Source organism: Nicotiana sylvestris, chromosome 9 (assembly GCF_000393655.2).
Source record: "Nicotiana sylvestris chromosome 9, ASM39365v2, whole genome shotgun sequence".
In the NCBI taxonomy this organism is placed as follows: Eukaryota; Viridiplantae; Streptophyta; class Magnoliopsida; order Solanales; family Solanaceae; genus Nicotiana; species Nicotiana sylvestris.
The window spans coordinates 184,336,730-184,349,583 of record NC_091065.1 but is presented as its reverse complement, the minus strand read 5'-3'; the positions used below and the strand labels follow the sequence as shown (position 1 = coordinate 184,349,583).

The 12,854-nt window shown below is 31.7% G+C and overlaps 2 protein-coding genes across 2 annotated transcripts; both read right to left on the bottom strand.

The window, feature by feature from the left end:
* Positions 1 to 6,062: 6,062 nt before the first annotated feature.
* On the bottom strand, positions 6,063 to 6,842 carry LOC138878701 (uncharacterized). Its single transcript, XM_070158386.1, has one exon. The coding sequence runs from the start codon at positions 6,840 to 6,842 to the stop codon at positions 6,063 to 6,065; it is 780 nt and encodes a 259-aa protein (XP_070014487.1).
* Positions 6,843 to 7,161: 319 nt separating this feature from the next.
* On the bottom strand, positions 7,162 to 7,926 carry LOC138878700 (uncharacterized). The gene has a single exon (XM_070158385.1). It carries the CDS (start codon positions 7,924 to 7,926, stop codon positions 7,162 to 7,164), a length of 765 nt encoding a protein of 254 aa, XP_070014486.1.
* Positions 7,927 to 12,854: the final 4,928 nt, after the last annotated feature.

The window sequence follows — 12,854 nt, the reverse complement described above, 5'->3', positions numbered from 1 at the left end:
CCTTTAGTCTTTCATTTTAAAAAGGTAAAATGATATGGAAGATAGTTCGGATATTGGGTGAAATTTAAAAATAGGCAGAATTACAAGTGGTAGTTAAAAAATAGTCACAATTTCAAAAGTAACCGAAATTTTGGTCACTTTTCATGTAAAGATAAGTCTGAACAAAAACAGTATTCAAAATCCGGAAAATATTCCAGCATAATATACTGAAGTTCGAATTTTTAACACGTGAACTTCCATCATAATATACTATAGTTTCAGCATAATATGCTGGAAATTCATACACATGTGCTCCAATCTCCAGTATATTATGTTGTAACTTCTCGTGTGTTGGAGTTCCAGCATAATATGTTGGAATTGTCCACTCTCAAGTATATTATGCTGGAACTTTCCATGTTGCAACAAATAAGTAGTTATTTTTTAATGACTTTACAAATTCTGGCTATTTTTTAATTACCAGTCCGAAAATTGGCTAGCCCGTGCTATTTTTACTCAGACATTAGTTAGTGGGGTAGGTGACCATAAAATAGGGAGAATGACACAGTTACCCACAAAAACAAAACTATTTACCCTTATCTACCAATTTATTTTTCTACCCATCAAACTAATTACATTTCTTACCCATAGTAGTTTTTGTGGGAAAATTTTTCTTTACTCTCCAATTCTTTTTTATTTCTATGGTTCTTTTTTTTTCTTTTCTCTTTTTCTTTTTTCTCATTTTCTTCTTGTGCTTTTTCTTTTTTCCTTTTCTAATTCCATTTAACTTTTTTTATATTCCTTTTCTCTTCGTAATCTAATTTCATTTACTGTTTTCACTATTTTTTATTATTCTTTTTTTTTATACTATTACTAAAGAAAAATCAAATTGTGTATCAATTAAATGTAGCTAATACAATTACAAAATATTAACTAACATATGATACCAGTATAGTATATAGCTACACCAACATGGTATACACTTGTACGGAAAGAGTTAATTTTTTTTTTCTTTTTTTGAGTTTCAAAATAACCACAAACTCAACAAACCCAATTTATGAGTTTTAAAGCTTCAAGGTCTTCCAATGGCAGATTAATGTATTGCAGAAGTCAGAAGTCATGGAATTCAAGTCATAGAATAAATCAAAACGAAAAAAAGATTTGCATTTTGCCCCTCACGCTGGGTAAAAGCTTAAAGCAAATTAAAATGGAAAAGACAAGTGAATTTACGGGTAATAAGTCTACTATTATGGTATAATATATACTATTACAGTATATTACATATTATTACAGTATACTATTAACAATATATTGTATACTATAATAGTATACTGTTGTAGTATAACTATATACTCCTATAATATATTGTATACTATAGCGGTATACTGTTAGGTAACTGTGTTCTTCTTTGATTATTACAATATACCGTTGCAGTATTTTGTAAACTATAATAGTATACTGTTGCAGTATAGCTATATACTCCTACAATATATTGTATACCGTAGCGGTATACTATTGGGTAGTTGTGTTCTTCTTCGATTTTCAGCTGAAAATTTCGATCTCAATCACCTCAAATCAGCTCCAAATGCTATCAAATTTTAGTATGAACTTCCAGAAGGTATTATAGTCAAAATAGCACGGTATAGCCAGTTTTCGGACTGGTCATTCAAAAATAGCCACCGTTTACGAAGTTAATGAAAAATAGCCACTATTTTGCTGCAACAGAGACCGGTCCCGTATAATATACGGGAGTTCGGTGCATCTGTGTACGAACTCCAGCATATTATGCTGGACCGGTATACTTTGCTGACTCCTGTATAATATACGGGAGACTGGAGCACCGGTGCTCCAAACTCCAGTATATTATACTGGACATTTATACTTGCTGGAACTCCAGTATATTATGCTGGAGTTCTAGTGTACTTATGCTGGAACTCCAACATATTCTGCTGGAGTACCAGCATAGTTATCCTAGAATTCCTGTATAATAAACTGGAGTTCAAGCATACTTATGCTGGAACTCCAGTATAATATACAGACGTATTTTTCAGGTTTTGAACAGTGTTTTCGCTCAGATTTATCTTTACATGAAAAGTGGCAAAATTTCGATTACTTTTGAAATTGGGCTATTTTTGAATGACCAGTTGTAAATCTGGCTATTTTTAAATTTCTCCCGGTATTATAAGCAATATTTTACAACACCTACTTTGAATTAAACAAGAAATATTCAAAATAAAAATTTTAAATTCAAGAGTTTCAAGCCCAACAATGGTGAATATTCAAATACACATAAAAATTCAGATCCGAGAAGCTTACTTGAAGGTACTATAATCAATATTTTATAGCATCCACGTCGAATCAAACAATAAATCATCAAAATAAAATTTTAAATACAGGAGCTTCAAGCTCATCAATGGTGGATCTTCGTACACACACAAAAATCAGAGCTGAAAAACTTAATATATAACTGCAACAACACATGGGTTCAAAAAAAAAAATACAAAAAAATACTAATATAGAAAGAGGATTTTGGAGTGAAACTCATGTACAAGAATATTAAAGATAGAAACAAAATCGGAAGAAAAATTCACAAGTCAAATCAGTAACTGCTGTGTGAAATATGATTTCTCATGATTTGACTATAGGATTTTTAAAATGAAAGAAATGGCTAGGTGAAATAGCGTTAACTGAGGCATTAAATGAGGGGAATAAGCTAATGCATGGGCCAGGTAAATAGTTTGGGCCACATGAGTAGAAGAAGTAAATAGTTTGGGCCTGAACATTAAATGATAAAGAGATTTTTTCATACATATACACTATTTGAAACCTTATTACGAAAAATGTCCATGTTTTATTATTTACCCGACCTACACAAGTTTTGTTTATAGAATATATACATTCCACCTTAAAAGGTTCTCAATCCAGTATTAGTGCCTTCAATCAAAAGATTTAGTTACACCATTTTTCCTTTTTTTCTCCTCTTTCCTTATTTTTCTGCAATCATCGACAATCTCTTCTCTGCAATCTTCACCTTCTTCTTTGCTTTAGGTGCGTATCGCTTGCTAGCCATTCTCGTAATCACTTTCTCATGTGCAATATTCCCACAGGAAGAAGACAAGCTTAGATATGAAAACAACCAAAATGATTCCTGCTCCTCTCTGCCTTTGAATCCCAATAACCAGATAAAACAACTTGGTATATTCTTCTTTTCTTTACTTCTTCTTCTGCACCAACCAGTGGAACTAGAGATGCTTCTGCAATTTTCTTCAATCTTTCTATATTACTCCAGCATGGAGGAGCCAACTCGATTAGTAGAAGAAGCAACAGTTAATATAATGGACGGACAACAGAAAATTATTGAAAATAAAGAACATTAGGAAAAGGGCTACAAAGAATTTGTCAATTTGAGAACTCAACATTATATATACTGCACTCATAGTATGGAAAATAAGTTGACTTTAAAGGTCCTACTAATTGAGTTAAGAAAGCAAATTAAAGTAGAAGATTCGACCTAACAATAAGAAGAATGTTATATATACATTGCTCACTTCTTGGTCTTCAGTTTGAACATGCAAACGAATTTCGGGGATTCCAAGTCTGAATTGCATAAAGACTATGTAGAGAGTAATTAGTATTTTTTGTTTTTGCTCAGTTACGTACAACTCACCATTACTCCTAGTGTTCTGTTGTTATATATAGTAAAAATAAATTTAATATAACTGATTATATATTATACAATATATTTATAACTTATCTATAACTTTCACACATTATTTCTACTCAGTTAAATACAACTACATACAACTTAAATACAAATTTTATACAATATGTCTTTTGTATATTTTGTGTCTGATTTATAGATAGTAAAAACAAATTTCATACAACTAATTATATATTAAACAACTTATCTACAATTTTTATACATTATTTCTACTCAGTTATATACAACTACAATATCATACAACTTAAATATAATTTTAATACAATATTGTTCCACTTTCATACAATAGTTAAATAAATTAAAAATAAATATATAAACAACAGAATATAATTTTTCTATAATTTCATAAATATAATATATATCATGTCTTCTTCTTCTTCTTCTTCTTCTTCTTCTTCTTCTTCTTCTTCTTCTTCTTCTTCTTCTTCTTCTTCTTCTTCTTCTTCTTCGGGTTTCAATCTGAAATTCAGCCAAAAACCAAGTCTAATCTTCACCAAAATCCCTCAAAATTGAGATATAAACTACAAATCATATTCCCAATTGTTTGCAACAATACCCAATCAAAACACATAATAATTTTTAAAAACCCAAATTCGAATTCAAAGCTTCAAAGCTTTTTAATGGCTGTCAATGGTGTAATTGCTTCTCTCTTTTCCATTGCTTTACATTACTGAAATTAGGAATTGAGAGATAGAGAGAATTTCCAATTCTTTGCAACAACATCCAATTTAAACAAATAATATTTTTTGAAAACCCAAATTCGAATTCAAAGCTTTTTAATGATCGTCAGTAGTGGAATCGTGGGTGGATGCAAGATACGTGGGGGAGAGGGATGGGATGTGGAGAGAGAAACGTGGAGGAGTGGAAAATATGTTAGAGTAATTTTAGGACACTAATTATTATCATTAATTCCCTTAAAATGTACATAAATGGTAATTGAGTATATAAAATGTAATTATAGTAAAATTTGAGTAGGGAGAGTAATATAGTTTTATATAATGTATAGGAATGTGAAAATCTCAATAATAAATATTTTGAAATTAATGGGTATAAAGTGAGATTTTCTCCGTAAAATACTCCGATACATAATGAGGATTGTATACAATGAATCCCAAATAAATTCGCAAGTTAATCTTTTTTCATAATTTGCTCCAATCGCACAACTTGAAACATGTTGGATTATGATCTTTGATTCAATATGAAGAACTTGTATCTATTCATCAAATTATTGAGTCAAAATAGTGTAGTACGGTTCAAAATACAACCAAAGCAAACAAACTCAACATTTGGAGATTGTTTGGTACGAAGGAAAATAGTATTTAATTTTCTCATGTATGGCTAGCTTAAATGTTTTGAAAAATATTTTCTTCATGAACTCAAAATGTATTCCCTATTAAGAGAAGGAAAAATATTTTTCAAAACTTTTTTTCAACCTTCCCCACCCCTATTCCCCATCCTCATCCCCACCAACCCAACCCCCACACCCACCCACATCAACCCTACCCCAACTCCCCGCCCTACCTCACCCCCCGCCCCCACCCTAAATAAAAATATTATTAATAATACTTTTTCATGTTATAGATAGATTTTTTTATATTTCAACGAATGAGTTTTTTTATATGATATAAAAAAGTATATTTTTCATTTCAATAAAAAAATACTTTCTTTTCATAGAAAAAGTATTTTCTTTCATTTCAACAAAAAAATATTTTCTTTTTATGATGTAAAAAAGTAATTTTTTTCATTTCAACAAAATGAGTATTTTCTTTTCATGATGTAAAAAAAGTATTTCTTTTATTTCAATAAAATGCGTACTTTATTTTCATGTTGTAGAAAGAGTATGTTCTTTTTCAACCAAAAAAAGAGTATTTTCTTTTTAGTTATGGAACACAAATTTTAACATTATTTTTGCGTAAAAAAGTAAAGCAACACATTAGTTCATTTGAGTTTGTGTGAATTTTTAGAAGAATAATTAAATTCATTGAAGAAAATAAAGTTCTGAAAACGTTGAGTATTTGGAGAGGGGGAGGGGGGAGAGAGCAAGGAACACATGAGGACTTGGGGGAAGGGGGGTGAGGAGAGAAAATATTTTTCGAAATTTTTTTTTCACTCACCAACCAAATAAGAAAAATAAATAATAAAACCACTCATTTCCATGAAAACATTTTTCGCGAAAAATATTTTCGTTCATACCAAACACACCCAAGATAACCTTTACTTTTCTCGATTACAGGTCCAACAACAAAAACCATCATTGTAAAACACCACAGTCGTGGACATCACTAAAAAGCAGGGGCGGCCCGACGTATTTTGGGGCCTAAAGCCAAACTTTAATGAGAGGCCTTAATGTTTTTAATTTTTTTTATTATTTGAAGTCAATTTTTCTAGCTTTTTTAGATGCAAAGTTACTAATAATTTTCTTATAATCAATTTTTCCTAATAGGTCTTTCTCAATTGACAATATAGCTAACTCATTTAATCTCTCTTGAGACATTGTTGATCTTAGGTAAGATTTTATCAATTTTAATTTTGAAAAGCTTCTTTCCGCCAAAGCAACAGTAACATGAATTGTTAACATTATTCTACAAGCAATATAGACATTTAGAAAAGAATCAAGTCTCTTTATTTGATTGAGTATATCGATTAAACTATTATCTTCTACTTGTACTATTTCCCTTAATACTTTCAACTCAGAAAATGAATCTAAACCATCAATATCAGATTGATTATTATGCTTTAAGAAAAGTTCAAGATTAAGACAATGTGTTTTTAAATTTCCATCATCTAGTGATCTTAGTTTTTTACCACTAAATAGAAAACCAAATATATTTTCATACGCTTCAAATTGTTCAAATCTATTTTGAAGTGAAAAAATAGCCTTGTCTACTATATATAAAAAGTAATCAACTCTAAAGGACTCTTCAAAAGACTTTGAGATTTCATTATCATCATTCTCATCAAATTGTTTCTTCCTAGATATCACATGTTTTTTACGAAATTCGGGTTCAATATTCATTTCAAATGCAATTTCCTTGGCAGAAATCATAGCAGTTGCAAATCTTTCTTCTCTATATTTGTTAAAAAAAGAAATCAAACCTTTTAATTGATCTATGACAACATTAATATGCATGTCTTTTGACTGCATATTTTTTACTAACTGAATTAACAACAAATAATATATCATACCAAATAGTCATACCCAATAAAAATTCAAAATTTTCGAGTTCATATGTTACTAAGCAATTAGCTTCACTTTTAGTTTTTGGATCATCACTAATTTCTACTAATTTCAATAAAGCATCTCTTATTTGTAGAGTTTGAAATCTTATTGCTTTAATGCTTTCAATACGACTTTCCCAACGAGTTTGTGACAATGATTTAAGAGTTAGACTGGGTACACTATCCTTTAATACTTTCCATCGCTTAGTAGAAGATGAAAATAGTGACTATATACGTTGTACCACTCAAAAAAGTGATATAGCTTTTGTACAAGAATTAGCTATATCACAAAGTAACAAATTCAGATTGTGACAACCACATGGTGTATAAAATGATCTAGGATTTACATCAAGAAGTCTTTTTTGCACTCCTTGATGTTTTCCCTTCATATTTGACCCATTATCATATCCCTGCCCTCTTAAGTTATCAATATCAAATCCAATATTTTTTATTTCATCTATAATAACTTCAAAAAGACCTTTTCCACTTGTATTATCTGCTTTTAAAAATTCTAAAAAATATTCATTAATTTTTATTGGAGTTGCTGAAATATCCACACTCCGCAGTATAAAAGACATTTGTTCTTGATGACTTATATCTAGAGTGCAATCAAGTATGATCGAGAAATATTTGGCTTCTATAATTTTTTCTATAATTTTATTCTTAATTTCACTTGCCAATAAGTTTATCAATTCATTTTGTATTCTATGACCAAGGTAATGACTATGAATTTCATCATGCTTAATTCGTTGAATATGTTCCTGCATGACGGGGTCAAATTCTGCAATCATTTCAATTAAACTTAAAAATATTCCATTATTCTCTTGATATATCTTTTCATTTTTTCCTCTAAATTCCAAATTATTTTTTCCAAGAGTTTTGATCACGACAATAATTCTTGATAATACATTTTTCCAATGCTCTCTATCTCTATTGATTTGTTCGTGAACATCTTTATCGATTGTTTTATCTTTTTGCAGTCTTATTTCTAAATCAATCCATGCAGCCATGTTAATAATATGTTCATTTGTTGTTTCATGAGTTTTGAGCTTAGTACTGATATTTCTCCAATCATTACTACCTTCACTAGCTAGTTTACTACTACAAGTTCCGAAACTCGAAGTAAACAACTTACAACAAAAATAAAATACTTTATCTAAGTTTTTAAAATAAACTAACCATCTTCTATCATGTCTTTCACCGTTTGCCAATTTTTGAATATAATGTGCAGTAGAAAAATGTCTTGAAAAATTATCATTCGGAAACTTTGTGTCAATTATACTAATCGGTCCCTTTTCTACTAATAGATCTCTCAACTTTGTATCTACATTAGTCCATTGACTAGGATCATATATATTTATAGGAGTTGAATTATCTATTTCATTTATAATCTCTTGATTTTTTTGAGGATCTATTTCTGACTTGTCACTTACTTGTTCTTTTTCTACTTGAATATTATTAATTTTAGAATTATCTAACTCAATTGAATTACTAACTTGCTTATCTGGAGAACACTCTCCCAAATTTTCTGATTCAAGATCTTTATTATTCAATAAAAATTTATCAAGAGCACCTTTTTGAGATTGTATTAGATTTTGAATTCTTCTTTTTTTTTTCTTGAGTTTTTCATAACCAGATTCATACTTTCTATTTGACATACTTATCTTCTAATAAATAATCTAAAAATACACTAATGTAAATATTAAATTTTAGATGAAAAAATAATAAAAAGATAGAATGATAGAACCTGGTTCAACAACGGATAACTTGATATCAAATTAAATTTCTGCTCGAGTATGCTTGTCGTAAGACTTGAATTATGATAATAGAACGAACAAAAAACACTCCACTATTTTTTGAATCAATACATTGAACTCTGAAACTCCACAATAATCTTTGGCTATTGCAAAATAGATGCTTGAATTGAAGAACAAAGTATAAAAGTATAATATGGAATAGTGCACACGTTTTTGTTTTCACTTTGATTGAGAAAGTTGTGACTTGTGATAGAAAAGTTAAAACTTTAAAGTAAAAGTTGTACTTGTTTACGTACTACAATCAATAAGAATATATTCCTACCTAATTGATTATTTTTCAAGATATCCTCCTTAAAGAGGGAGTCTTTCCACTCACAAAAGGACTGTTTCTATTCCCAAAAAGTTAGTAACGTTGGTTCTTACCATGTAATTGTACTTTCAGATTTTATTTTATTTTGAAAATAAATTACCATGAGTAATAGAAGTGGGCCCCTCCCATTGGCATTCACTATCTCAAATTTGTGTTCTCTTTTTATGCAAACTTCCCACGTATTGTTTCACTTTATAGTTTTTTTTTGTTTTTTATTATATATATATATATATATATATATAGAACTTAGGTATAATAAAAAAAATAGCTCCCCCATAAATACGGGGTCTAAAGCGATTGCTTTACCTGCTTTATGGACGGGCCATCCCTGCAAAAGTGTCATCTATCTGACTGCTAACATCTGAGATATTTTCAGCTAACATCTGCTCGGACTTATTTTACAGGCCCGAGCAGGAAACCTACCTTTACCAGCTCCATTGGGTATAATCATTTTCTTCCTCCAAGTTAAGCGCCTTCCTCGCCACATGCATTTCCAAAAATGTCAAAATTTCAACTTAGTACTATATCATAATTAAGCATCCTCTGCTCCCAACCAACAGTTTGTGACTTCGAGGCACCTCAAGAGCAAGGTGGGGAATTCTTGGAGGGAGGGATGCCGAAGGTCTATCGGAAACAACCTCTCTACTCCAAGGATAATGTCTGCATACACACTACCCTCCCTAGACCCCACTGATAGGATTATACTGGGTTGTTGTTGTACTGTACCATAAGCCTAAAGGTAGGAATTTGTATACTAATAATGTGCTGAAGAAAAAGAACATTTGGAACATACTAATAAACTTTTCTCATAAGAACACTAAGAGATCATAAATTGAAATCACGAGTATATCCCATTTATTACCCAAACCATGGACATCAAACCATCTTAGTTGTAGGCATATCCTTCTCTGAGAAAGAGAAGGATGAACACGAAACTATACTTACCTATTCAAAATGTAACTTAATGCTAGAGCTTTAATTTTGGTTGGTTCTCTGCTTTCAAAACATAGTTCAGCTGAATATTTACACAGATTTTACAGCAACATCCCAGCTTCATCCGAGGGAAATATACATGTATTTTTATAAAGTTCCAAAGAATAAGTCTGCATGTGTTACTGTGAATATTTACCATATTCAGGATGTAAAATACCTTGCTACATATACATTATTTTTTTTAATTTTCTATCTGCATGTATTTATGTATGTAGTTCGAGTCCAAGATATTAGCGAATGCGCCTGCAGCCCTGCTTATATCCTAACTTAATCTTTGTGTTTTATGCAGACAAAAAATAAATGAAGATAAAAAGAAGTAAGAACAAAGAGGAATTACCAATTGTACGGAGTTTGTGTTCAACCAGTGGTGCAGTGTAGCAAACCTAACATTACTGAATAACATTCCTTCTTCTTGCAACTGTTTTTGTTGGAACACTGTTTAACCAAAAAATAGAATTTTAGTCAAAACTAGAATTTAGAAGAACACGGGTTACTGATAATCGAAAGAATGTAGAAATTGGCTTTCAACAATAACAAGATGAGCAGAAGAAAGCAAAGTAAATCAGTATATTCCAATAATCTTCTCTGTGTCGTACAATTGTTGGTTCTTTACCCTTTTATAGCTTTTTTGAGACTAGGAGCCTTGCCTTAAGCTATAATGAGGCAATAATGAGTAATGAATGTCATTTAATAATATGTTACACAATCATATATTAAACAAATATTCTCTAACGTTTTTAGTATTTAATACGCATTAAATACTGTATCTGGTCTCTCATAGACTACCAGGTTCATTCCTTTTATTCCCTTTGATCTTTGTGCTTTAAATGTCTTGAATAGGTGCGGGCTCTGCATCTTCTGAGTAATTGCCCGTGCCTCTTCCACAACCTTTGCTCGCATCTGTTATTGCTCGTGTCTCTTAGCTAACTTTGTTCCTTTGACTATTTGACTGATCCACGTGTTACAACACGTCATCTCTAATATGTAAACTTGATTTTTCCCAATACAAATAGTCCCCCCACTTTCCATTTATTTATCAATTAAATATTTGGGAAGTGGATGCATTAAAAAGGGAATTTTTGCTACCATTAATGCTATGACATCATTGACGCTTCAATTGTCTTTTCTATTAAATGCTCTGTACACGTGTCATTTTCCTATCTATTCTGCAGTTTTGCAGCCTTTTTTCAAGGCTTTTACGGCTCCACTATTCACGAAGAGCTAGTTGCCTTTATTATAGGCTTTCCATCATTGCGCTTCTTGCCTTTGACGGTCGCTTTCTCACATAAATATAACCTTTTTCTCTTGTCCTCTTCTTCATAAAGTTTTATTGAATACTTTACTCTTCAATACTGTTCACTTCTTCCTTAATTCTACCTTCTTCATCATGTCTTCTTCAAACCCTAACCCTAGAAGAGTTCCTATCTTGGATAACTTCCCCAATGCCCCTGTTAGACATAGAAGGGGTAGGGGTGATAGACTCCGTAGTTTAGGATCTGCCAGTGGCGTCAGTTCTTCTATACCTTCCTCTAGTTCTCGTACTCCCTCTAGAATTAGAGGTTCTTTTACTCAGAAATCATCTTCTAAGGTTAAAGAAATTTCTGAACCTTTACAAGAACCTTTGATAGAGGAAATAGTTCCTAGCGACTTATCCTTTACCCATGACAGAGAATCACTTCAAAAACAAGTTTCTGAGTTGAGTCGTGCTGATACTTATCCTACTATGATTACAGAGGTTTTAACCCCCATAGTTTGTAACGACTGTCATTGGAATAGTGACTTCCCAATTGTTGTTCCTAACCCAAATCAAAGAATTACTTCTTATATGACTGGTTTTCTTTCGTTTATACTTATCCCTTTACTCTAGGATTTAAACCAGCCATTGATCCAGTAATTCTTGATTTTTTCCATTTTTTCCAAGTTTGTTTAGCACAAATCGGCCCGCTCGTTTGGAGAGCTGTGGCTTGCTTAAGACATTTATCAAACAAGGCTGGTGTTGATTTTACTTTCCCTCATCTAATTCATCTTTACTCCCTCAGGCTCTTTCGCATCTGTATTTTTACTTTAGTAGCCAGGAGTAAAAGGGTTTTGGTAAGCCCAGAATATGATAAGGATCGTGGTTGGTATGCTTGATTCGTTGCTTCCCCCCACTGTTGGTTTAGTGGGTGAAGAAAACGTTCCTTTCCCCGAGAAATGGAATTTTGCACGTAAGTCTTTTATTCTTCTCGTACCTTTTTCTTTCAATTTTGAAATGTTTTTTAAAATTTTCTCTCCCTCTCCTCTTTGTAGCAATCATGGGAGTTGTGGATAAAGTTCCCAACTTTCGTATTTGGGTAGAGAAATTATTGAAGGCCGCACCTATGGTGGCCAAGTCCTGGAAATCTATTTCTAATCAGTACAGTTGGAAAGTGAAAACTTATGGTAAGGGTTTTTTATTTTCTCATATGTAAAATATTCTGTTTATCACCTTAATTTTCATCCTTCTTTTTGTCAGAATTTTCAATTCGAGGCGTTTCTGTTGAAGCAGTCGCGGCCTCTCGAACCTCTACAGGAGCTCAACTCACTTTAAAGAAGGCTCAGGACATACTTGTGAAGAGGAAGACCATCGATGAAGATTCTGAGGAGGAAGATGAAGATGGATCTTTGATAAAGAGGCCAAGGGCTAGAAGACGTGTTATGTTTGATGATGAGGCTGAAGTCTCTCCCTATGCCTCTTCTGCCGAGCCTGTTCATCTCGTCTCTGATGACGATGTTACCCCCCAAGATACTCGTGAATCCACTGACCAACTTTTTGCTAGTGGTTTTGATAGTGGTGACA

Bases quoted from the DNA above. Each gene is read 5' to 3' on its own strand.
- LOC138878701 (XM_070158386.1), bottom strand. From the start codon at position 6,842: ATGCAGTCAAAAGACATGCATATTAATGTTGTCATAGATCAATTAAAA.
- LOC138878700 (XM_070158385.1), bottom strand. From the start codon at position 7,926: ATGGCTGCATGGATTGATTTAGAAATAAGACTGCAAAAAGATAAAACA.